Raw genomic sequence first — 27,230 nt, 5'->3', positions numbered from 1 at the left:
CACCTGCAACCCGGAGCACGGACAGAAACTGAGTGGTCTAAGTTTGGAGAAAAAAAAAAACACACCTCCTACATTTGTCTAAAAACTCCACTGACAATGGGTCAAGTGTTACATAATTCAATATTCAGGCTTTCCATGCAACTCCAAAGGTTTTCATGACCTAGAAATGAGCAAATTAATTTTCCATACCCCCCAGACATTTTATATCGGTGTTGCGACCTTGATGAAAATAATGGAAGGCGGATTTTCATTCTCACCTGAAGTCCCCTTCTAAGAGTCTCCTCTCTTTCAGCACGAAAGAAGGAAATGTCCTTTGGAAGTGGAAAAGAACTGAAATAAAGCTCAGAGTCAGTAAATAAGATTCATAGAAACACAGAAAATACATGAGACTTGAGTCTAACATCATTTACAAATACATTTTAGGGACTGCTTTGGTATTGATAAGTAAAAGAGGGGCATGGCGTTCATCAGATAGGACAGGTTCTCCATCTTCAAGTCCTTTAGTGTCATTTTTGGTATTAAAATGAAAAATTCTTCAGTGTTAGATGAAAATTCTGCCAGTTTTTTTTGTAAACATGTATAAATATGTTGAAACAAGGCAGAATAAGGCAGATCAGCCCACTAATATCAAGAAAATGACATTTGATTCAAGAAAATTCTGGAAACAAGTTGATTAGCATTGGAACCAAGTGGGATTATCTCATCTGAAGACAAAATATGACACCCAATTGCTTGTCAAGATGAATATTTTTGCAGTGCAATTGCCTAAAGATTTAGAAAGCACATTTTCAAGACATTTTAGTTTTGCTTAATACTTCTTGACATTTCTCCAGACATTTCCAAAGCAACAATTTTCATTATCATAGGCTTAACTGTTAAGCAAGCTTCCACACCTGTAAAATCTGCAGAGTGCTACTCCAAGAGGAAATCCACTCTCTTCAATCTGCGCCCTGAGTCCTGAGAGTTTATCTGCCAACTCTGCCTCCATCTGCTCCACTTTGGCCGTGGAGGAAACCTTGTACACCTTCGCCATGGCAGCGTCAGCCTTCATTCAACATTAAGGATGTTTGGAAATTGGGAAACTGAGATCCAAACATTTCAAGCTATAACTCCAGCATTTCAAACACTCAGAAATACAGCTCCCCTCATCCAAACGCAGCTGCCAAATCTCTGCTGCCATGCTGGCTTGTTGTGGTGTATCCATGGAGATGGGTCTCCATGCAATCGGGCTTCCTCTCCCATTTCCTGTGCTTGATCAGGACACCGGGGTGCAGCAGCAAGACAGTGACTACATTTGATCTGTAGAGGGCTCCGACGTTTCATCGAAGCCCTCCTTTGTTTGGAAAATGTATGATGTAAACCTTCTTGTGTTTCTGAAGATACTGGCCTGTGTGGTGTGCCACTAATTTATGACAATATAGAAATATGTGTGGTGTGTCGACTGTTTAAGCTGCATTTCTCTCAGCTGTCCTCCATACCATGATCAAAAACCTTGACTTCAGAGCCAGAGCAGGTTCAGTCTTCTTGGATACAGCAGGTGATTGGTTCCTTGTTCATGATGTGGTTAGCCAACAGCAAATCACCTCCATGGCGCTTGCAGAGTGGAGTCTGCAGCTGTGCAATTCCAGTGGGGATAATAATAAAACAAGAGCATCAAAAACTCAGTTCAATGCTTCTTAAAGCTTTATTTACATGCACCATCTCTGATACAACCAAGGTAAGAATTGGAAATACACCTGGCAATGTCAACTTGATGTCCTTTTTTTTTTTTTCTTTTTCTTTTTTTTTTTTGTAGGAGCAATAGGAAGAAAGTAGTATGGACATTGGCAGTGGGTGTTACTCAAAAGTACTGTAGATCAGAGACTGTGACCCTGAAAAAAAAAAAAAAATTATAAGTCAACTCAGTGTGTTGCATTTTAGATGGAAATCCACCATATGAAGCTACAAAAAACTATATCTGGAAGCATAACGGTGCAGGATATCAGTGCAAAAATCAAAAATTAAGCCAATAGGATCGATCAAATTCAGTAGACATTTGAATTTTCTAAACAATCCTTACGGTGCTTATGTGCTAAACGGAATATTTAACAGTTCCAGGTGGCCAAAATGTAGTACCTAGTTCTACCACGTTATGCATAATGGAAATGCTTTTATCTCAATGTAGCAAAAAAAAAAAAAAAAGTAAAATTCAATTCACATGTTCCCTGAAACACGAATGGTCAATTCAATGAGCACATCAAATCACTGAAAGGCCCTTTGGCTGTTTCCAGCTGGCGACAAAATGTAAACTAAAAAGTCATCCTGCTGTTCCTACAAAAACTGTGCTGATGTAGAGATTTCTTTCTTTTTTTTTTTTTTGTTTGCCCTTAGCACTGTTTCCTAACATTTATACACATGGTATCCTCTTATTTCCACTTACTTAATTGCAGAAATATTTTGGCAATATTTAAAATACTGTGGTTGTGTTTTTTTCCCACCTAAAATGGCAAATTGCTAAGATATTACATAACCTCCTGTCACAGGGTTGAAAACACTATTTACCAAGCACCTGCTATAGTGCTGATAACAAAGGGAGGCTACTAATGCACCTCCATTGGCAGCCACTCCCTGCTATCTTCTTATTTGTAGCACCAAGTACTCCTTCAAATTAACACCAAAATGTTGTATTTGAGTGCTATGGAATATTTAAATATGAGTGGTTTTTTTTTCAGTACCAAATGGTTGTGTTTACTTACTGTAAGTGTTTACTAATGTAAATGATGTCAACTATAGCTAAATCATGTGGCTTGCTAAACACTGTTCTTACGTCTGTCCTAAACTCTGTATATGGAGCAGTACTTCCAATATTGCAGTAAGTGGAAGAGGGGGCAAGGTCAGGGAAAGGGAGCTGCAGCAGAAACATCATATTATCGAGAGCCTCGGTAATGCACCTCTTCGAAGGAACGGAATTCACAGTAATGTCACTAAAATCACAGGGTAAAATTTGCAAAATGAAAATAAAACATTACATACAAAACCACACAATGTAGATCATTTCACATCTTGATAACATTTTAACTCTACAGATTGATATTTGGTGCATGACTTGGTGCATCGATGGGGGGGAAAGAAAAGCTTTTCAATAACACTTGTTTTTAATCATTTAGTCCACTTAGGCTACGTCTTTCAAAGAAACTTAAAAAAAAAAAAAAAAGCTTATCAAGTATCCTCCACTGGAACATAGTGTAACATTCTCTGCAGCTTGTTATGTAAACAGGCTGTCACCCACAATGGGCTGACAGCTGGTTTGGCAAAAACATTGTTGGTTTAGGTATGAAAGGGTGTGAAACTGGAGAAAAAGCAGGGTTAAACATAATTCACCATCAGTTCCATGTATCACGTTGTGATATGCGTGATTCCCTGAGACTAACAAGAGTTGATGTTTTTCATATTGTCTGAAGAAAATCTCCTTCAGCTCCATTCCAGTCAGTATTATTGTTCACACTTCCCGGACATTGATCGTTTTGAAAGAAATCTTTCCTCCGCTGTGAAAACACCACTATGTGTCTTAGACACTTAAAATACAGTACCAAACGTAATGCCTGACATTAAAAATAACGGAAAAAACACACTACATGGATACACTCACATATTCTTTCTTCCCTCTAGTTGCACAATGCAGGACAATGAACCCCAATTTACATGTTCCCCACTTTTTTTGTTTTTCATATCATGCTTAGTTCTGGAACTTCTCAGCTCGGGACCCAGTTTTGTGGTGAGGTCTGTTTAGAGCTGGGGAAGCTTCCTGAATTCCTGTTAGCATTCTGGGCAGGGGTGGCATGAGAATCAAAGCTCAAGTCCAGGCAATCGTCCTCCATCAGTTCATTGCGGATGATGGTGTCCATGTCACACTCGAGGCTACCATTGAACACATCGAGGTCCAGATCGGCAGGAAAGCGGTCCTGAGCGGACAGACCCGAGCCAAGCTGCATAGAGGAATTCTTGCTGGGAGACTTCAGGTGCTGCTGCTTAGCATCGGTATGGCCAGCATCACCGCTCAACCCCAGTCCTCCACTAACAGAAGTTGACAAGCCAGCTTGCCAAACAGGCACTGAAGAACTTTGGGTCTGACCTGCACCAGCCTGGTTCACCATCATGGGGTCTTTCCGAAGCAGCATGGCATTGCGGCGGGAGTTCTGCAGAGCGATGGCGGTGCTGGCCTGTGACATCAGTGGGTCAGACTGGGTGAGCATGACGTTGCTGTGGCTGTGGGACTCCAGGCTCAGCAGATCCTGCAAGGTCTGGTGCTCGCTGAAGTGAGAGACGCAGGAGAAGGTGGTTTGCTTGTTCTCCTGAATGGTCTGCATGGGCGACTGCCGCAGGCTCGTCATGGACGTAGGGCTAAAAAGAGAGTTAGGCCCATAGCTGCCAGAGGGGCTACCCAGACTGCTTCCTGAGCAGCTGAAGGTAAACACTGAGCTCCCCTGCCCATTGGCTCCACTCTCTTCCTCTCCAGGAGGAGGTTGCTGGGATGCCGTTAGGCTAATATTGTCCAAGAGATCGTCCATCAGGTTGTCAGAGAGCCCATCATTGAGATTCATGGTACCTGCCAGATCAGAGAGCCCGGTGGGGCCTGTGGAGGGGGACATGCTGCTGGGGCTGGAGTAAAGCATTGGGGAGAGGGGAGAGTCATCATCAGGCACCTCGTCCAGCTCCAAATTAGCCAAGATGGGTGAGAGACGGCCACTCAGCGTGCTGGCGTTAGAATTGGTCCGGGAGCGGAAGTCTGTCCAGGCATCCAACTCGTCACTACTGCGAGAGGTGGGACTTCCTGTCCATTTGGAGAGGCTTGAGGAACTCTCTGAGCTACCGTCTTGGGCGGCCTGCAGAGAGGCTTTCTTCTTGGTGGCACGTCCTCTGGCACCTTTGATGTACTTGCTGTTATCCATGGATACAGCCCGTCGCCTTGGGGCTTTGCCACCTTTCCCACCCTCTGGGTTGACCATCCACCAAGAACTTTTCCCTGTTCCTTCATTCTGGACCTTGACAAAACGACTATGGAGGGATAAATTGTGCCGGATGGAATTCTGCAATAAAAGTACATACATCAGAGTCAGTAAATCACAAGACATACTTGAATGAATTAATCATTAAACTGAATGAACTGCATATCCCTACACGACCATTATAAACTTTAAAACAAACACTGGCATTGCTGCACAGCTGCTGTTCTCATAAAATTGGACAGGGCTTGTCGGTCTATGTAGTTTGTATATAAGTAAAAAATGCCGCAAAAAGTGTAAATATTATTCCACTGTGGGTACAACCTAAGACCATAAAACAGGCAACACGTAGTTATGTAGTCCTCGTTCATACCACCATGGAGGAGGCATCATTTTTGGTAATAAACAAACTGTTACTACCAAGTATTGTGAACAATGCAAGTGCTGCAGATGATCAAAATGTCTTCTAAGACAGACTTTCTTGCACCTCAAACTATGACCTATTTCTGGCTGCCAAGAAAGGTCTACAGGATTTCCCTGGAGATAGTCTCAACCATGTACAAAATTAAACAGCTGGAGCCAGCACGCTCAGCCCAAAAAAATGACACTGCAGTAGCAGGGAAACTGCAGTGATCTCTGCAGTGAAAAGGCCAACATTGGAAGGCTCTGGGAAAGGTCCAGCTTGAATCTACCCCAGTAAACTAAGGTCCAATCTATATCCATAACACATCTCTTATAAAAGACTAAATTATGAGGCAGCAACTAGTAATTGCTTTCATTATCGACTGATCTATCAATTATTTTTTTGAATCAATAATTTATTATAGAAAATGTCAGAAATAATGACAAGTCTCCATCACGTTACCAGTTCCCAGTGTGAAGTCTTAAAATTGCTTACATACTGTAGTCTGACAAGCAGCCTAAAAATACCCCCAACTTATTCATTTCTAGTGACTCTAAAATCAGAAAAACAATCAATTTTTTTTTAATTTATGGAGCTGTAACCCACAAATGTTTCACATTTTTACTTTTATTTGAATTACTAAAATGTTTAATCAATTACCAGAATTATAATTGATTAACTTTATGCTGATCGACTGCTCATTTCAGCACTGCTATGCTGGTCAATAACAATACACAGTCGAATACAAACAAACTGCAGTTAGTAAACAGGCTTAGTGATATCACTGTGGAACCTGAGAGCGTGACGCTGGAGGAAGGGGCTCTCCAGCTTTGTGATGAGTGGAAGATCACACACCAAGCAGTGGCCACATTCTCCTGGCGTACGCTGTGAGTGAATGGAGTGGCCTGCTGACATCAAACTTCTAGCAAAGCCCTTGCTCAAAGCCAATTATGGGATTAGGTCAACTAGCAAGCACTTTCATCACTTACAACAATACCTGTGACTGACTCTTAGACTCTAATGCTTAGTCACCTCCAAGCTCTTCTCTCTCTTTCTCTCTTTTTTTGTTTTGTTTTGTTCCACTCAAGTTAGCTGGCAAGGTTGATGGGATCTGTCAACCACTCAGAATAAACCGCGGGTCAATTCAGGCTATTCACGAGACCCAGTCTTTTCAGTCATGTTTTTGCATGTGTATTGCTGAACAAAACCGTACCGATTCCTGCCACAAGAATATCAGTCATAGGTCTGTAACTTGGGGTGACATGTCCATTTCATAAGTTAATTTTATAAACAAAGAAGCTTGGTCAATAACAAAAAAGCTAGAAGGTACATTTTGCTTAGGAGACACAGGCTATATAGCAAATGTAGGAGCACCCAATAGATTTTTATAAGCAAACGAGGGAAACTGATGCTCACATAATGTCATATGTTCACATATTGTCCACATACTACATACATACAAACATCCTCAAGCCCTAGTTTTGACCAACACCAGTGACATACTCACTTATGCCAGCTTGAGGAAATTTATTGGATATTTAATGATCCTGGTCCTCCAGAAAATATGTGTCTCCACCACTTAACCCACCTCCTCATATGTTGGATTTGACATTTAGAGGAGGTATGAGACGTTTACTGAAACAAGAACCACATCTAAATGTGTTTTTGAGATTTAACACATTTCCCACTAATCAAATTATGCCGCTCGGTGTAAAATGGATTGAGCCCCTGGCCCTTTTGCAATTACAAATGTTTTTATGATTAACTGTGCAGCCCAATTTCATTTTAGCTTTCAGCTGTTTAAATGTTTGTTCAGGTGCATCTAACAACAAAAGACCCCCTTGGTGCTTTTGGCTCCTTATGGGCAACCTAGTAATTAGAGCAAGACACTCAAATCCCCTCAACTGCATTTTGTATTTTTATTTTGTATTTTTTGTTTGATTCTAGGAACATCAAAAAAACATGTTTTGTTGTCAAGCTCGCTATGTGAATAGATGTTTTCGGTAAGGATTTTAAGTAGAGACAGATTTTAAGAAATCGTTAAAACAGAGCATATCTATTGAATATGTTTTCTCAGGCACATGTCTTGGACCGTCAACAAGCATAATATTGTGATACTGGATTTGTCAACGATGGCTGAACTGTGTTTTCCTGTATGAATTCAAAGTTAAAATATGCAGTCTAATAAGCTGACATGTGTGTTGCAGTCGTTATCTTTCAAAACTGATAAAAGACATCAGTAAAGCAAGATAAATATTGCGCCATAATGTTCACTATCTCATTGTGCCTAACAGTACAAGCATTAAGGCTGTGAATGCTGCACCATGCTTTAGCAGAACATACAGTGAGCCAGGACCAAATGTATAACCTACACAACATTCCTGTAATTTTCTGGCTGGTAAAAGGAAAATACACTGTGTAGCAGCAACGACCTCTAGGCCTACCAAAATAAAAGGGCAAGCCACATTGTGTTTGCCCAGCTACTGAGAAATGTCCATTTTCTGTATGCTGTGCAGGGACGTAAAGCATGAGCCGTATAGCATTTAAAGATAAATCACAAAGAGCAAACTCCTGCCTTCCCCTCCCCCACGCAGTCACAGCCGTGCTGCAGCACCCTTTGAGCAAAGCCTCATTCTGAGCAGGAACTGGAGCAATGCCAGTTTAGCCACAGCCAGATCCAAAGTGAAACAGTGAGCTTCTCTCACATTGCTACACATTGACCTACATAATTTATAGTCAGCTTATTGATTCTTGTGCCCAGGCCACATTAAAGTTGGTGTGCCACACAACAGCCTGTGCCTCTGGCTGGCCTATGATGTAGTGCTAGTACTCTAATGTGAGAGCTTGTGTAGCACATTATACAGTGTCCTATAGGGGGCTGAATATTTAACTTGAATTAAAGACAGATTTCAGCATGGAAAATTTAACCTACAGTTATAGCCACAAACAGACTGCACTACGGACCATGAAATCAACCTGCAATTTGTGCATTATTGTGGTATCCTAGTGGGGGAAGGGGCTGGGGTGAGGGGATCTAGATTTATTACACTTCAGTCTCAGGCTGGACATGATCAGGAAATTCTGTACACTGTCCCTCTAAACCCCCCTGCAGATGACCAACCTTAAGCTAATTGCTGAATGTCACATAGAGCTAAAAAGCATCTCCTAGGAAATGCTGATGTCAGCACTTCTGAAACCCAACATTAACCCTTTCCTGCAATAGCCGAATGTTTGTTTGCAGCTGCTGAATGCTTCTGGTTGCAAATGAGCATGCAAACTGGAACAGACTGAGATACTGACTGGCAATAAGACAAGTTGTTAAACAAATGGCCAGTATCCTGCAGATTTTCCAGTTTACTGGCATCAATTTGTTTTGACTACAGCTTACCCATAGTCTAGTCTTATATTCTGATTATCATCTCCCAGCCTAAAGAAGTTCAAGAAAAACGCTATTACTGTCACGGTTACCACTGTTATTTCTTGCTGAAGAAACCCCCCCCAGAATAGGCCTGCATCTCACATCTACATTTGTGCAGGATTACAAACCTATTTCCAGAGTTTTTCCCCCATTTAAATCCCGCAAAGCTCAGAGCTTTCATCAGACTTGATTCCATGACAGATGAATTGGTTTTCCAGGCCAAACTAATCCTTAAAATCAAACAGAAGCCGGACACTACTGTAGCTTGTAAGGAGCCCTTGTACAACAGTGTGTATGGTTTGGCTGAAAAATTGCATCAACTTTGCATCGCCTACATGAGTCTCACTGGCATGTGTTGCAGTAACCTTGGACCTCAGCCTTCAACTGAGATGAGGACTGTATTTGTGATTATATTTTAAGGTGCTGGATGTATATACATTGTACTTGCAATATGATGTACAGCCCCTGTGTTTTGACAATGGTCTGCTCTGGGTTACACTGCATGCCATTTGACAGCAAAGCAGGCTCATCCTGTGCCTATCAGGCAACCACACATTTCCCCAAAGTCTGCTGATTATCTTTAGACCCCAGACACCCAAATTTGAATAAAGAGGAACCTTGCAGCACCCACAGACCCTTTAAAATGGTGGTGGTGTCCTTATTGTGTCCTTAAATGTCACTGCAAATAACACAACAACCTGGTGTTGCATCTTCCTCCTGTAGCTCACGTAAGAGGCTGATGCACTGCATGGCTTTACACCACAGTGCAGTCTTTGTTATGACTACAGAGCAAGCCTGTCACCACTCACCTTCCAGCCAGCAGAGCTATTGCTGTCGCCTTTGTCCTTGAAATATGGCACAGACCTCACCATCCAGTCATAGATCTGGGACAATGTCAACCTCTTCTCTGGGGAGCTCTCAATGGCTTGGGTAATGAGGTCTGCATAGGAGTAGTTGCCCCAGGCATTCCTGCGGGCAGAGGACTTCCTCAACTGCTGGGATGCAGAGCCACTGAGAGCCGCGGCGGGGGTCTGTGTTGACGAAGGGGACCCGTCAGTGCCTTCCTCCTTGGAGGGGCCGCTCTGGACCTCCACAGGCTGCGAGGTGCTGCTCGGCTCCCGGGGTTTAACACTGGTTTTCTGGGCAATGCCGCTCTCTGTGTCATTCTCATCATCCTCCTCTTCTGGGATTACGTCAGTGTCATTTGTTCCGGGCTTGCCCGCACCAGACTCCGGACGAGGCAAGGGCCAAGTGCAGGACCGTGGCCTTTTCTGGGGCTCGAAATCTGGATCTATTTCAACATTTAATGGAGGTTCATTGTGCGATGCCTCAGCCATGTTAATCGCAATATCTCGGTCGCTGCACAAAGGGTTATAAAATCACTCGGGTCGCATTCCATCAATGTTGTCTGCTGGCTTCGGTGACAATTTACTATGCACGATATGCAAATGTCCACCTTGTAGCCCAGTCCAGCACGTGTCCGTCCTCTCCCAGGCGTTGTTCCGTACCAGAAAAATAGATCGGGCTGAGCAGCATTAACAAAATAGTGCCATTTCTTGAACACAGTCCACACCCCTGTGGAAATGCATTGCTGTTTCGCGAAATGTGTAGTTACTTAGAGTGAGCAGCGAGTCTTGGAGGAATCCGAACGGCGTTCCTTCACAAGCCCCCCTCCTGAATTGCGATCCTGCGACATGCATGCCAGAATAAATAATACATTAATGTCACCACATCAGCTTTATCATTCCGTGTACAGCTGCCATCTTGACCATTTCCTTTCCCAAGTTCTTTACCGTCCGTGCAGCGAGCTGCCAGTCGCCTGTGCAGTGCGCTGCTCTTTAGATACCATCAAGGAGGAGATTGCTTTCAACAGGCCCAGCTCCCGAAACGCTGCTGGAAAATGCGGCGAGGCTCAAAAGCAACCTCTCCGAGCTAAAAATGATGCATTCTTGCAGCACATCTCCCGCATCTTGAATACTCCAGCATGGCAACCCCTATGGCCAGGAGTCTGCTAAAGCAGTTCATTCAATCTACTGCTGTGTGGTGGCGCAAACGCTCGCTGTCCAAGTGGAGAAAGAAGACCTGCCCCCTGGATTGCACAGAAATTAAAGCGACAGCGTGTACATGTCCGCCTCACAGTGACATTAGCGAGTCATCAGCCCTGCCCGTGCACCTCTCCCGCGTCATGTCACCGTGGCTTCAGCTGCTTGAAATGACTGCAGACGAGCCTCAGTGATCAAATATATAACTCAGAATAACGTGGCCTTAACATCACTATTGTAGACGGATGGTACACTGTTGCCAAATTAAACTCGTAACAATCTAAGAGTTAACTTCAACAGAAACACTTGACTTCCCTCACATTGTCTTAAAACACCATAGACAAACAGCAGTCACTTACTTTGTGCCATTAAATTCAATAATATTAAAACAAATAATAATTAATTCACAAAAATATAACCACAAATGCTACTTAAACATACTCCTATAGAGTGAATCCTTTTATTGAGACAAGACACCCCCAGATGTTTTTTTTTTCATCACTTTCATTTCTCAGTTCTGTTCTTAGGTACTGAAGGGTAAAGTGGATTTAAATATTTACTTTTTTGTTGATACACAGGAAGAGCATTGCTCATGGGAAACAATTTCAACATCAACCAGCTACAGTACTATGAGCCTCTTGAACTGTTATTGGCCTTATTTGTCAAAAAAATATAAGAACCATGTCTATGATATGTCAACTAAAACACTTCATCGCCAACGTACACAGTTGTGGGTTTTTCTTGGCATGCATGTTTTACATTTTCACTGGGATTCCAGTGCCTTTTTATGTGCCAGATGAATGGGGCTTAGTGTTATTGTACAATCCACCTGTGAAATGCTCTAACAGAAGCACTTTGCAGACACCACTTGCTTAAATAATCATAAAATAGAAAGCCTGACATCCCACAACCATTCTGTTGCCACTGTATTTAGATTTTAGAATCAAATCTTCCACAGACAATTAATGGCTGTGATTCAACTCTTGAAATAGATCATACATCATCTCAATAGAGATAGCTTAAACTTTTCTCTTCAATTCCTCATAAAATATAAGTCCTTTGGAATTCCATTTCCAAAAAGTCCACCAGCTGTTTCCCAGGGATATACAAAAGTAACTACAATTGTACAGTTACAATACGGAGTTAAAAGCACCCAAAAAGTTCATCTTAAAATGCTCTGTACACACTACAGAATGTAAAGTGCTATGGCAGCATATAATGATAAAAGGCTTTAACGATTCAATAAATATTGTGCGGTTATTTGATCCCGAGTCTCTGTACATGGTTTGCACACCCCCTGTTGCACAGCCCCGTTCGGTTTGTGCTGGATAAGATGAGTAGGAGTACTGTTGTGTCTGCGCTGGTCTTGGCAGAGGAGGCTGATGAAGACATACTGGTGCAAAGTGGTTGGCTTTTCCAAATGTTACACCTGCGATTTTGTACTCCTGTCCCCCTCCAGCCAATATTCTTCTGTCTGCATCTCTGTAAGACGGGACACTGTTCTCTGGAAGGCAAACACTTCCTCTTCGCCGCTGAAGATGGACAGGCCGCTGGCTGAATCCTGTTAAACAACAATGTATTAATTGTGGCTCTGTGAAAGACAGGAAGACACTACTTTTGCTGGGATTAGAGGTTTGGTTCCCTCTAAGGCGTCCCATATTTAAAATGTCCTGAAATGCCCAACAAATGGCATTTGTTAAAAAAAAAATAACTGAAGAGAAAATTGTGCTTTAGTCTTTTCACTGATGTTTCTGTACTGACTATGAGCTCATCTACTTTAATATATACAGCAGCATATTTCAAGACTTAAGCATGTCATGCAAACCATACATCTGGTAGACCAATTTCTTTCCAGACTGAGTTGTAGGTTTTACTGACTGACAGCCAGAAACTTTGGCCAGTTTGATTAGCAACATTTTCCACTGGAAATATGCACCCGACAAGAACAAAAGAAGTTTAGCTGAGAAGACAAAGTCAGGGGTTTTACCCTCTTCAGCCCCAGATCGTCCATCAGAATGTGACTCTCGTCATGATCCTGTTCCCCTCCATGTACAAAAATGTCCTCCAGCGGGTGATCTGCAAGAATCACCACCCGCACCTGAAACAAGATTAAAAAATGAGCCATTAAAATCCCAAATATTGCAAATGTTGAGTTAATTATAGAGCATTTTTCTGAAGACTGTATGCCCTCCACCGACAGGAAAATGATCATTTGCAACATACCTTGTGGTCATAGAGAGCGTCGACAAGCGTTATGAGCCGCCTGGCTTGAGTTTTTTTATTCAGCGTCAGCAGAGGAATGTGTCGAATGAAGACGGTGTCAAACAGCCTGGATATCTCCAGGTAGTCACTGGCCCCTAGAGGCTGAAACATCACATTAAATAATTATCTCAGGTCAATAAAACTCAGCGTCTCCGATATTATGATGTGCACATCTCAAGCCTTTGAGTGTAAGGTTTCTGATGTACAATCCCTCATGCATCCTTGGCGAGGACAGTACACTGGCTTAAATTACTGAACATATGTCATTTCCATACGATTTTGAGGTTTGAACACTTGGAATGAAACTGCCTCTTTGAGGATTTATGTGGCTGTGTTCATTTGAAAACATCTGTGCATTAGTTTACTTTCCATTTGTCCTCCATCTCTTTGGTTTGCTCTGTATGTCTGAATGAGACGGTGTGTGCTCAGTGGCTCACCTACAGATTGAGTCCAGTGTTTTAAAACCTGATCTCTGTGCAGTCAAACCTACCAAAAATGTCCTGGAGTGATCTAAAAAATATTGCCAGTAAAGCAATACATTCAAATTTGTAAATGTATAGCTCCATCCAATTGGAAGCGATGCAAAAACCAAGGGGCTGAGACACTTACTCGATCACACAGCTCTTCAAAAGTGCAGTCTGCTATGGTCCCACATGCTTTGTTCAGACGGACTTTCCTGCTGTGGACATTCAACACCCTTGGTCGTGTTACTGTGGTGTTAAAGCATTATGGAAAATATATATCAACAACACAAGAGATTTCACTTTTTGAGGCAACAGTACTAAAATGGATAATAATAATAAAAAAAAAAAATCACAATATCAGTGGCAGTATTACTATGTTAAATGATGTGCAAATCCACTCACTGTCGTTCTGTTTGAAGGCCAGCTCGTCGAACATCTTGTCTAGTGCAGCTTCTGCATCGGCTTCACTTGAGCTGCATTAAAAAGGCAATAAGGCGACATCAAAAACACCATATCTAACATCCAGATCTAAAACTGGCTTCAACTGAGCAAAGAAGCAAAGTAATCCTGCACACATGGAGTTCAGATAAAGCCAATAGACTGGTTCGTGTTATGCACTTCTTACAGAAAGTAGAGTTTTCCAGCAGATGGTCTATTCCTTTTGCGGTAATCTATCCCCGAATCCAGGCGAAGAGTTTGGCAGTATTTCTGCATGGGGAGAGAACATGATTACAGACAGAAACCTTTAAAATAAAAAGATTACAATGAAAGTCTCAATGAGATTGTCACTACTGTCCTTGATTCCAAACTGCAGCAAAAAGTCTTGTGGCCTGTCATCGCCACAGTTCCTCAGACAATTACTTCTACGTACCTGCAACACGGCAATAAAAGGCACAAAGTTGACTCTCTGTAGGCCATTTTTATACAAGTCTGCAAGAAAAGAGTGATCCTCATAAGATGTTTTGGCATCTGCTTTGGTTATTCTATTTCAAGTTTAACAGTGCCTTTATAGAATATGAACTCCTTCTTGCCTTTTTCCCCACATTTTGTAGTGATATAATCACAATTCATAATAGATTGCAAAATTTTGTCAGCAAGTTTAACAAAATACCCCATAAAATGGATAAAACACATGACTTAAAAAAAACAAAAAACAAAAAACTTTTAATTTATTAAATATTAATTAAATTAAATAATTAAATATGGAAATAACTCCATTAAATCTGTGTTCAATGTTTGTTTTCATTTCAGTGTTTCTGTATTCTTTCATTCAGAAAATTTAGTTTAACTTATAAACGTAAAACGTTTCAGCTTTTCATTTGTAAGTGTACAAAAAGTTAATTTTTAAAAATCCAGGTTAATATTGTTGGATGTAGATGAATGTGACAAAAAAAGGATTCAGAATGTATCAACACAAAATGCAGAAAAATCAAAGGGCCCCAACACTTTCTGAAGACACTTGAGCAATAATAATACTAACCATAATAATAATAAAAACTTTATGTATGTAGCACCCTCAAAAACAGAGTTTACATGTTTTGAAAGATAGAATAACAACAGAAAGCTGCACAGAAAGGCCAAACAAGAGCAATACAACATTAAAGTAAAATCAAGATAAGGTTAAAAAAGATAAAGAAGTAACTACAATTAAAAGAATAAAAGCAATAATAAATAAATAACATAAAAAGACAACATCACATAAAGGCAAGTCTACAAAAATGGGGTGATTTTAGCTCAGAAACCTTATACTCATGGCTGCAATCTGGCTCTTATGTGGTCAACTTTTCCATTATGCAGCTTGGGGCCAGACCCAGACGTGCTTGCAAAGTGATGAGTAAAATCTTAAAATCGAGTCTAAATGAAACCAAGAGCTGGTGGAGAGAGGCCAAGATTGAGGTGATGTGACGTCATCTGTTCAAACCAGTAAGAAGCAGAGCAACTGTGTTTTAAACTAGCCTGAGGCGAGATAGTGACTTTTGTCAGAAAGAAACTCTTTGCTACTCACCTTCAGGAGGACGGTTAGAGGTGGCCACCACTACAACACCATTCATAAACAGATTCTCAAAAAGCTGCTTGAGAATCATAGCATCAGCGATATCAGTGACCTGGAAGATCGAATTACAGATAAATCAACTGAGTCACCGGTTCAGCAACAGTGCAATGTAGTCCAAAGGGGCAGAGCGCGGCACCAACACTGACAAGATTAGAGGTTCAACTGCCTCTGAGGCTGAAAATATGACACTGCCAAACGACTGCCGGTGTCAGCTAATCTCAGAATCTGTGGCTCTACAGGGGGAAACGATCCTATCACAGCTACTGTAAGGTCTACCAACACACAGAGAAGGTCAATATTCAAATTACCTGAAACTCATCGAAGCACAAAAGGCAAGCCTCCTCACTAATTTCCTCAGCAACTGGTGCAATGGGGTCATAGGATTTGGCCATTTTCCCTGCTTTCCTCTTTGGCATGCTCTGCTTCAAACGATGGATCCCTTAAAAAAATAAAATAAATAAAAAGTGCAAAACAAAAATCATTCTCGCCTCTAGTTCTGTGCTATATCCTGTGAAGTATACACAAAACACTACCAGCTGCTGTGCTGGCAAAATCAATTAGAAAATCATTTGTTTAACGTTTTGAGAGACATTCAAGAAAAAAAAAATCTCTACATTTAACTATAAAATGTGTGGAGTAGTACACAGGCTTCCTTTTCTTTTTCATAGTCTGGGTAACTTGTGGAGTCCAGTTACAATGATGTGGTGTTTTTTTTTTTTTTTTTATTTGTACTACTGCTTAATATACATAATATAATAATGATAATAAATATGATAATAATAACAATACTTTATTACAGAGCACCTTTCATACAGGGGGTGTAGCTGAAAGGGCTTTACAATAGAGTGAAAAAATGAAAAAAAAAGAAATAAAAACGAGATCTGTGCAATAAAACCAATCAATCAATCAACCGAATACCAAACAAAAGAGGCAGCAAAAGCAACAAATGTCAATAAGCTATATATAGATGGAGATTAAAAAAATTTAAAAAGGAGACACAGAAACAATTAAATATACAAAAACAAACCAAGACATAAAAATGCATACATTAACTTTTACATGAAATATGTAAAAGAACAGAATAAAACTATAAAACAAAGGAAGCGTAACAGTTAAAAGCAATACTGAATTAATACGTTTTCAGTTGTTGTTTAAAAATGCTCACAGTGCCTGCAGATCTTACAGCCTTGGGTAGGGAACTCCATATTTTTTCCATATAATTCTGTTGCTGTGAAACATTTCGTTAGACCAGCAGTTTTAATTTGTTGTCTCCATTTGACATTAACCTTCTTCAAATATGTTTTTTTCATCCTGAAAGAGTCCTCACCCTATAATGTACCACACATTTCAACCTCAGTGGTCAATAAAATATTGAGGAGTAAAATTATATAAAACTAATTCACATCTACTGACACGGTCATTATGTATAAAAAGAGAATATTTTACTCCAACTGTGACTGCATAATATATAAGAATATATGGCTTTGTTGTTTTCCTTCCTCTGGATCATACAGCCTTCACATCTGCATGTCTCAGTTTTTCTACTCACTTTTATGTACGTCCAACATGAAGCCATGGAAATGAACTCGCTTCTTCTTCTCTGTCTCAACGTGCGAATAAAACATGTCCATCACCATAGTTTTCCCTGTACCTAAAGACACAATGAAGGGCAAACATTTCAGCATCTCATGAACAGTTTTATCACAAACAAATTCAATGTAAAAGGTACAACTCTGTGACCGACATTACTCACCAACATCACCATAGATGTAGTAACCCTTGGGAGGCTTAGGTTTTGTGAGAAACTGGAAGGACAGGAAAACAGGTTCTTATGAAACTTTCCTTCTGCTAATCATAGGATGGAGACATCAGTGTGATTAACATCTCTGACTACCTTGGAGAAGAAAGACGTCGGCATGTTGGTGTATCCTCTCATGGTTTTGTGCAGCTGGTCCAGCTTCTGAAGCACCGATTTCTGATGCTCGTCCTCACGCAGCGAGCCATGCCTGATGAGACCGCTGTAGTGATCCAGCGGCCCGGTGAAGCTGCCGTTGGCACCGTTGTCCTCTACCGCCTGCGGTGCGTTTGCTGCATACCCTTGGAAATAATCCAGCACAGGTAATGAGCATCAGCATGTTTACTCCTCAAATCTTGACAAACCAGAGCTCTCTCAAGCGGCCACACTAGTTACTCTCCTGTCCAAAGTAACGCTGCACAATACGGACAAAATTTCATACCGTATCTCGATTGCGGCATGACTATGGGTTCACACTTATTTGAAATTTTAAGTGTAACAACAGTGAAAATGGTCGTTCTTCAAGAAAACAGTATAAAAATACAAACTAGATGTAGAAAATACAGTTACTTCACATTTTATCTTTTTTTTTTTTAATCAGAACAAACCAATCGCTATCTTAGGCTAACCCTACCCCTAAATTTGATATTGTCCATATTGTTTCCTTTTCAGCTATTAATATCATTTAGGTTCAAATCTAGATAATGATATGATAACAATATATCATTCAGCCTTAGTCCAAAGGTTAGCAAATAATGCCTGAAAGGTCCAAACACATTCAAACGAGTGCTCTGATAATTCAATCAACCTTTCACAATGGCCTGACAGGAGCACATGTGCCCATTTTTTTTTTTTTTTTTTTTTTTTTTTTGAGGTCAAGACTTGTAACCACATGTGCGAATGACAAAGCCGTCACAGCAGCACTAAACAAACTGCCTCGCTGGCCCAGTATAGACCCAGGCTTATCTGTGTGTGTGTGTGTGTGTGTTGGGACACTGGGAGGGTTGAAGGTTATATGTACGAAAATTAGGGCTGAACAATATATTGCTATCTAGATGTGAACATGCATGATATTAATATCTCAAAAGGCAGCAATATGGATGATATCAAATTTATTGTTAGAGTTAGCCTAACTTTTTTTTTTGTTTGTTTTTTTATGAAGGCTTGATTTTCACTGTTGCTTACACTTCAAGTTTCAAATAAGAGTCATATTGGATATTAAAATGCTATTGAGATATTTGGCATGGAAATCAAGGTATGACATTTTGTCTCTTTCCCACTCTATACGCAGATAAACGCCTATCATTTACATGTGCAGGTTGTTTTTTTTAGTGAGAGAGAGTCAGAGTGTCCCAGGACGCACTGAAGGACCACCTACTCACCTGACATCCTCTGTCTTAAGCTCTGGACCAGCCTAGGGTTTAATTTAATTTATTTTATTTTATTTTATTTTTTTTTTTTAAGCCTTGTCTGTCATTTCTGACACACATCAGAGCCATGACAGTGGGAGAGCCCCAACCCACATTCATGGCTCCAGCCTGTGATAATTTACAGATGTGAACTGCATCTTAAGTGAGGCTGAGCAAAGATTTCTCTTTTATTTTTACTTTATTTATCTATTTATTTAGTGTGAAAGAAGGACCGACAATTGTTTGGTGTTACGGTTTGGTTTACTGTGCATATGACAATACATCTCTCTCTCTCTCTCTCTCTCTCTCTCTCTCTCTCTCTTAAAAAAAAAAAAAAAAATCAACCTGCAAATGTAAATGAGACATACTCATCTGCATATGGGGCAGAAAAGTGAGCTCTGATCACAAGCAGGTGCATTTTAATGCCAGGTGGAGACAGGAGATAGGGCCTTAAAGGCATCAGTTTATGATCTGACCACCCAGGAGGGATTTTAACACCGGATGGAAACACAGTCTATATTTCTGTCTTTTCACGGGCTGTGAAAACACAATAAGGGTTAAATCTTATCTTATTTCATGCAGATAGGCAGCAGCTCCCTTCGACAGATCCACCCTACAATATGATACTCAGGTTTTAACCACATTTATGTAGGTGGCAGTGCATTTAGTCAAACATTTTGACTCAGACAGGATGCGATACCCCCTGTTTGAACCATACTCATGCAGGGTGGCATCATCACCAGAGGATTTTTTTTTCTTCCTGCCACACGGGCTATGCTACCCATTATTTTAAACCACAAATATGCGTGTAGGTGTTGGTGCGTTTGATCCTCCCCTCACAGGACGCCGTGCCCACGTTTTAACCACACGAAGCCGAAACAAAAACATGTCTGACTGTAAGGAGCACATTTTGATTTGTTTCCACCCTCACAGGATGCGCTGCCCACAAGTGTAGGTGGCAGCAGAGATTATATTAAAAGTCTCAGGTGGTGCTGGCGCATTTCTGGTGGATTCTCCGTTCATATCGGCGACATATCGTGATGTTTCTGGCGTAAATGGACTGTTGGCTCGTAAACGTATCACCGTAATGTTAGTCTGAACTAGCGGTAGGGAATAGCCTTTTTCCAACAGGATACAGACACAGCCGGCTGATAAGGTGAGTTTATATTCACAGGTGACACTTTTACATTTTGCTGACATTACAGTGAGGATGACAGCAGCCGTTAACGTCCAGCCAAAGGCGGAGCTAGCCGAGTCAAGCTAGTCGGGCCGCTTGTCAGACATTTTTCACCTCGTAATCCCAAAATCAATCCGCCGAAAACACTCTCACCTCGTCTGGAGAGGTCCGTCAAACTCTTTAACAGCTTTCTCGGGCCGGGTTGCTCTTTCAGGAGATAGCGTACGCCCGGCGCAACCAGGGGTGACATCCTTAAAGACAGCGGTATGCACGTCGCCATCTTGTTTTTAAATTGCGTGGTGAAACTTTATTAGCAAAACAAAACACGCAAACTCGACCGAGCGTTGCCAGCCGACAGAGGGCAGTGTTTCACTCACTGTTATCATTACTATTATTATTATATATATATTTTTTTAAATTATTATTATTATGAGAGCATTTTGTGTGGTGTAACATAATACTGTGCGGTATTAGTGATATATTTTAGATTTACAGTGTGATGTGATGAGTCATTTGTTGTAACCATGATATTTTTTGTAATGAGCTATTTAGCACAACATTTCTTTCTTTCTTTCTTTCTTTCTTTCTTTCTTTCTTTCTTTCTTTTTTAAAGTGGGTGCAGAATCTACATCAACTTCTGGCACCCATACAAAAGTCAGATTTCCTGTGAGTCTGTGTTAATGCCCACTGGTGTATTATTGCTGTACTGACGTGTTGTTGCATCCAAATTTATCATTGTATAAATAAATTATGTTGCTGCGGCGCAGAGTAAAGTTAGTCTATAGGCTTAAATGTGTGTCCGTGTCAAAATTCTGGCATATGGCACCTGAAACGGAAACACTGCAATATCCTATAATGCTTGATAAGAAAAAAGCTAGAGTAACCAGAAAATATGCTAAAATATATGTATATTATTATCTGTTATTATGTAGATTTTTGTACTAATTGCAGTCATACTGAACTCACTTTATTCATATAGCACCTTTCATAAAAAAATATGTGGGTCAAAGTGCTTCACACTGCAAGATTAAAATAAATAAATAAATAAAATAAATAAATAAAAATAGAAATAAAGACAATAGGCAACAATTACAAGTATGATAAACTAACAGAAAAAAACAAATAAATAAAAGTCAATGAAATAAAATGAACACAAGGACAAAAATAAATATGAAAACCAGTAATTAAACTGAAAAGCTAAGGCTCTAGCGTTACTCCAAAATAAAAGCCAGATTGAAAAGATGTTAAACAAAGCTGTGTATATAAGATGCACTGTAATTGGGGAAACTCATGTGACAGAATAATGTGTAGGCCTGTCACACAATAACAATTAAATGCACACAGACACACACACACACACACAGACACACACACACACACACACACACACACACCACACACACACACACACACACACACACACACACACACACACACACACACACACACACACATTTACAACCCAGAAGGAAAGAGAAAAAGAAGATGGAGCATTTCCATTTAATATTTATAGTTTCTCAGAGTTTCAAATGAATGTTCTCGTTGTAATTAGCAGCAGCATAAGTCTGTCCTTAATCTAATTATATCTGCCCAGCGCTGAGCTTGAGTTGCAGACAAAACATGAGAGATAACCGTCAGGGTGTTACAGGCTTACAGGCTTGTTGCCATGACAACAGAGGAGCCGTTTTCTCTCTCTCTCCCCCTCTCTCCCTCTCTCTCTCTCTCTCTCTCTCTCTCTCTCTCTCTCTCTCTCCCATGCACACACACACTCCCTCACTCGCTCTCTTTCTGTTTGTCTTTCTCATACACACACACACACACACACATACACATACACACACACATACACACATATACACACACAGTATTACAGTGGAATCCGCCTTGCTTTCAGATTCGTGCTCTGCTATTGGAAGCACGCAAAAATAGGAAACACAAGAAGGGAACAGGGATACTCCTCCAATCCGTGTCTGTTTGGATGGTGAGTGCCTATTGACCAAACATTGTTTACATGTCCTTCAGTGCTCTTTGTGTTTCCACTGCTTAAGATGTGATTAATTATTGCCAATATGTCATAATGCTGGAGGGATGAATTGCACTTCATTCATTCTGGTTAACTCTGCAGCTGAATGGGAGACGTGCCACATGTTTCTCTTTCTTGTGGCTGCTTTTTTTTTTTTTTAAGATTAGGGTGGAAGCTGTCATCGTAATGGTAATTCATAGCTGGGTAGCCATGGTGAAGTCAATTTCCCCCTCCCTCTGCCACTGCTGAATGCATTAGTCTAATGAGATGTCTGCAGCCTGTGTGCCGAGCAGCAGCAGCAGCAGCAGCAGCAGCGGCAGCAGCATTAACTGAAGGGACGGGGAGAGCAGGGGGGAAAAACAGATACAGCAAGAGCAAGATGGCTTTCGCTGCATTGTGAGGGATTTCGCTTTATAGTCACCTTTAGGCTTCTGGGACCTGAGACAAAAGGGCTTGGCTCTCAGGCTTTCACAATAGAGGACAGCAGGTATTTCACTGAGCAGGATGCAGGTGCTCTTTCCTCCAGAGCTAATGCATGGCTGCCTTTGTGTTGTTTGATTATGGTGCTCTACTTAATGCTGCTTCTCGCACTGCATTACCCAGCTGAGTGTTCTTCAAGCTCCCGATGTTACTATCTTGCTGTTGTATAGCCCTGCCAAGCCATTATGCTTACACTGTCTCTGCTCTGCATTGATGCTAATGGTGCTCTGTGGTAATGTGTTATTGGCTATTGTGGATTAGCATTAATGGAAAGGAATGTGAACCAAATACATCTCATGCCTTTTTGTCTGTGGTTGTCTTTCTGTATGAGACCGATGGTTGTTTATCCTTTCCTTTGTGTTCTCCCTGCATCTCCAGCTCCAAATGAGTGTACCTGCAGCAACAGCACAGAAATCAGACAGCAACAGTGAAATGCAATCAGCTGCAGTGACTCCCTCCTTCATTCCCAGCCAGTCAGGGAAGATACCGGGCAGGAAGAGAGGGAGACCCCCGCTCCGCAATGTCGCCAAAATGGATTTTCCAAACCGTTACCCCGAATCCCTCCCGCCCCTTAAAGTGCCAAAGAAGAGGGGGAGAAAGCCAGGCTTCAAGGTCAGCCAGATGGGGGAATGGGGATGAGATATAGTCTGTGCATGCAACTTGTTTAAAAATGCATGTGTGTACACACATTCACAGGCTCCATGCCCTTCAGATTTTGTGAAAGCCCAGTGTGTTACACAGAGAGACTGTTAGCCTTTGTTCTGCTGTAGTCAAATATTATGGAAATGTTGCTGTGTGTAAACAGCAATGCAGGAGCATCATAACGGTTACAACATTTTATTTGTCAGCGCAAACATACAGTCATAATCATCTGCACCAAAAAAAGCACAAAACTATGCTTCATGCATATTTGTTATTACTTGTAGCCTTAAATTTGCATATTTGCAGATAAGCCCTGCCTCTTTTCTGTAGGATTTAGTATATGTAAATATACAATATGCCCAAAAATAAATAAAGGAATGCAAACATTTCTTTGTGCACAGCTCAAACCCAGGATGGTGATGACGCCGTTGGCTATTTCTCCACCCAGCAGCACCCCCGAGCCTGACATGAGCTCCATTCCTCAAGATGCCGCCACCATTCCCCACTCTGCCACACCCCAGGTGCTCACAGGTAGGATGGGCTCTCCAAACCTAACATAAGAGGGCACTGGCTGCCTTTTGTCTTATGCCCTTGCTTTGAAAAGCTTGAAATCCAATACTGGCTTGCTTGAACAAATTAATCTAAATGAATATGCAAGGTGATTCAGGTGAACATCTACTTCTCTCTCCTCCTGTGTCTCCCACACTGCGTCCCTCTACATCTACCTGTCCACATCAGTCTGTATCTACATCAACAAGCAGGCCAACACGGGCCCCAACCTGGACAGGAAGAAGGTCCAGCAGCTCCCAGATCACTTTGGGCCTGACAGGCCCTCTGTTGTCCTGCAGCAGGCCGTCCAGGGGTGCATCGACAGCGCCTTCCAGCAGAAAGCAGTGTTCACTCTGCTCACGCAAGGTTATGGGGGAGAGAAAATATCAGGTATCTTACTAAGATCGCATCGGGTGTTACTATAAAGTCATTAGATGCTCTGATATCACTTTCTTTCTGTTTATATGCACAAAGCAACACATTTAAATACGGGTGTAACAATTTTGCATCGAGACTAAAAACTGACTCTGCAGCCCTCTGTTCATTGAAACTGTGTACTGTGTGGTGAACCATAATATTTTTTTTTCTCTCACCACAATTACGTTTTTTTCCCTCATTATGCAAAATAACAGTGAACACATTCACATCCCTGACAGCATTAGACCAAAAAATTGACTTTTCTACAGATCAATACAAAGGCAGTCTGTTTCCAGGTTGCACAACCATTTTATGCTGAACATGAGTATTGGTTGATTTTTTTTTCCAAGCCTAACGAAACTAATACAAATTGTGGCCTAAAAACAAACCACCTTTCCAGTAAAGGTGAACCATTGCTCCCCTGTGTTTAAAAGAATATTTGTTTAGCTGCAGACTTATAGAAGACAGGCACATTTTACTTTGGACATTTAAAGTAAACACACACATTCTCATGTCTTATATACAGTTACAGTGTGCCAGTACAGCCCTCTCTGCAGATAGCAGTACCCCACTGGCACTGAGAATTACAGAGAGTGTTGGTTGGCGAGGCAAAAATGACCAAATTCTCAATAAAGTGAATCTATATCGCAGTGTTTTTTTCAAGTGTTCCCTTTGTTTTTCCTCTGTTCAGCCACATTTGATGGGAAGCAGCACCTACTGAGCCTCCCTGTAGTGAACAGCATCGGCTATGTGCTACGTTTCCTGAAGAAGCTCTGCCGCAGCTTGCACTGTGAAAATCTCTTCAGTGATCAGCCCATTACCCAGCACAGCGGTGGCTCCTACCAGTCAGATGGTATTGTGCTGTCTGAATTTCATCTCTTAAACAGCAACACTGCAGACATCCCCAAGTTCTATCAAATCTTGAGGGAGTTTGCCATTGATTGTACAATGCCGAAGCCTCAGTCTTGTCTTTAACGTGTTTTTGTGTTCCAACAAACGCAGCAGAAACATCAATGGCTGAGGATTACCATCACGACCAGCCAGACTCCAAACGCTACTCCGTGGATCCCGGTGACTCTGCCTTCAGCTCCATAAGCTCCTCCTACTCGCCAAAGTCCTCCTATGGCTTTCGTTCATCCCAGCAGTTCTCCAGTGGCTCCACCCCCATGAGCATGTGCCGTCAGTCGTCCAGCAGCCCGAACACGTTCTTGGAGAGCAACAGGACAGGTACGAGGTCAACCCCGGCTAAACCAGCCACACAGCAGGCTATTGTGAGCCTGTTCAATCAATTGTTATTTGCTTTGCTGTCATATGAAGCTGCCTGAGTTGCAGGAATATTAGATAAGAGTGTGGCTGCTTTTTCTTCCCTCTCTCATTGTCATGGTGTTTTTTTCTTCCAGGAAGCTATAATGCATCCCCCGAGTCCCAGGAGTCCAAAGCTCCACCAAATAAGGACCCGTCTACCTGGTCTGTGGAGGATGTTGTCTGGTTCATCAGGGATGCAGACCCCCAGGCTTTGGGCCCTCATGCAGACGTATTTAGAAAACATGTAGGTTTTTTTCCACCGTGTTCTTGACAGGCTGCCTCATTTCACTGTTGATTTAATTGGCTAGAATGAATATCCAGGCGAGAGTGCCTGGGTGAATGCAAATATAGAATGTATTCTTTGCTTTTTTCGGTGACTTGACATGAACCTCTGCTTTTCACAGGAGATAGACGGGAATGCCTTGTTACTTCTAAAGAGTGACATGATCATGAAATACCTTGGACTGAAGCTGGGGCCGGCCTTGAAGCTTTGCTACCACATCGACAAACTAAAGCAGACTAAGTTTTGAAAACTTCCGCATATTTTTTCTGCTCCACCCAGACGGAAGCATCCAACAATACATTTTGTTGAGGGTTTTTGCAGTTGATGATGACATGTAGTGATGATGGCAGTTTCACCCCTCTCTCTCTCTTAATATTCTGGTTTTCGCACAGATTTTGAATTAGAAACTCTCAGACTGTGCACCCTCCATACACATGCTGACATAATCTAATCAATAAAAGAAGGCCAGCGTAATGAAACCACCATCTCAGATACAGTGCACATAGGGTTTTTGGTAATAGACTTTAATCCCCTACCTGCACAACACAGACCAGATCTGTCTGCACATGCCGATTTGTTAATTTCAACATTTAATAAGAAATGCATATCAGAATAACACTTAATACTTTAGACTAGTCTCCCTTTCTCGTATTTACTCTCATGTTTACCCAACTTAAAACATATCCATTTTCTGACTTTACTGAGAAACAGTGCATTAACTGCTACATTGTTTTTTGATTGATAGACTAAAAAAATTCATTTTGATACTATTTTTTCACATTACTGTGTAAAAAAAAAAGAAAAGATAATGGTTCCATTTGGTTAGTGAAACAATCATTCTTTTTAATATAATTTTAATACAAAACAATATAACCTAAACAAAATAAAACAGAATGATAGCCTACATAGAAAGACAGACTCTCATGTTAGCATATAATGATATAATAATAATAATATTAATATAATGAGAAAAATGAGAGCATTGTGAACGTGATATAAGATTTATGTTTCAGTATGCAAGATTGTTACATGCCAGTTATTCCCCATAGCCTCTTCACGTATACGCATAGAAACCGTTTTTTAAAGCATACGTTTATATGTTTTTAACAAGCATCAGAGATGATACAGAAGTTGTCAGATATACGTCAAACAGTCACATGGTACACTAAGAAAACCTAAATGGCTATCTAAATGGGTATATAATATAGTATTGCTTTTGTATACCACTTTGGTGTACAGTATGCATCCTTTTTTAATCAATTAACCTTTGTAAGTGAATGCTGCTGTAAAAAAATTCTACATGTAAGCCATGCCTAGTGAGATCAAGCTAAGGTGTTTTATTTTGAAAATCACTATGAATGAGCATTTTAGAGAAAGCTGAGTGGATCAGTACTCTATACTGGTGCTAAAGTTATCTATGTATTTAACTGTTTGCTTTTGTGTTTGTGAGATGTAAATGAAATCCTATGTGTATACTGTACTGTATGTGAGTATTAAATTAAGAAATCAAGTAATCTGAGCCGGTG

At 41.0% G+C, this 27,230-nt stretch overlaps 3 protein-coding genes across 5 annotated transcripts; 1 reads left to right on the top strand and 2 right to left on the bottom strand.

The window, feature by feature from the left end:
- Window positions 1-1,681: 1,681 nt before the first annotated feature.
- Window positions 1,682-10,992, bottom strand: foxo3a (forkhead box O3A). Its single transcript, XM_030044798.1, has 2 exons — window positions 9,613-10,992; window positions 1,682-5,066 (listed from the first exon to the last, which is right to left on the bottom strand). Exons 1-2 carry the CDS (start codon window positions 10,138-10,140, stop codon window positions 3,732-3,734), a joined length of 1,863 nt encoding a protein of 620 aa, XP_029900658.1. The 5' UTR covers window positions 10,141-10,992; the 3' UTR covers window positions 1,682-3,731.
- A 294-nt stretch (window positions 10,993-11,286) lies between these two features.
- On the bottom strand, window positions 11,287-20,298 carry afg1la (AFG1 like ATPase a). Its single transcript, XM_030044790.1, has 13 exons — window positions 20,159-20,298; window positions 17,519-17,721; window positions 17,378-17,429; window positions 17,174-17,275; window positions 15,933-16,063; window positions 15,577-15,676; window positions 14,443-14,501; window positions 14,197-14,279; window positions 13,974-14,044; window positions 13,717-13,817; window positions 13,069-13,209; window positions 12,833-12,943; window positions 11,287-12,406 (listed from the first exon to the last, which is right to left on the bottom strand). The coding sequence occupies exons 1-13, from the start codon at window positions 20,283-20,285 to the stop codon at window positions 12,269-12,271; spliced, it is 1,419 nt and encodes a 472-aa protein (XP_029900650.1). The 5' UTR covers window positions 20,286-20,298; the 3' UTR covers window positions 11,287-12,268.
- LOC115354402 (sex comb on midleg-like protein 4) lies at window positions 19,653-26,612 on the top strand. 3 transcript variants are annotated; one of them, XM_030044791.1, is made up of 9 exons: window positions 19,653-19,984; window positions 21,900-21,986; window positions 22,887-23,120; window positions 23,552-23,681; window positions 23,889-24,089; window positions 24,808-24,969; window positions 25,119-25,343; window positions 25,517-25,665; window positions 25,826-26,612. In XM_030044791.1, exons 2-9 carry the CDS (start codon window positions 21,984-21,986, stop codon window positions 25,949-25,951), a joined length of 1,230 nt encoding a protein of 409 aa, XP_029900651.1. In that variant the 5' UTR covers window positions 19,653-19,984; window positions 21,900-21,983; the 3' UTR covers window positions 25,952-26,612. The 3 variants fall into 3 exon arrangements, with proteins under 3 accessions (XP_029900651.1, XP_029900652.1, XP_029900653.1); XM_030044792.1 differs by lacking the exon at window positions 19,653-19,984 and adding an exon at window positions 20,624-20,671; XM_030044793.1 differs by lacking the exons at window positions 19,653-19,984; window positions 21,900-21,986 and adding an exon at window positions 22,333-22,515.
- The last annotated feature ends 618 nt before the right edge of the window (window positions 26,613-27,230 follow it).

This window comes from Myripristis murdjan, chromosome 22 (assembly GCF_902150065.1).
Source record: "Myripristis murdjan chromosome 22, fMyrMur1.1, whole genome shotgun sequence".
NCBI lineage: Eukaryota > Metazoa > Chordata > Actinopteri > Holocentriformes > Holocentridae > Myripristis > Myripristis murdjan.
The sequence above is the reverse complement of the archived record's forward strand: the minus strand, read 5'-3'. Positions and strand labels throughout refer to the sequence as shown.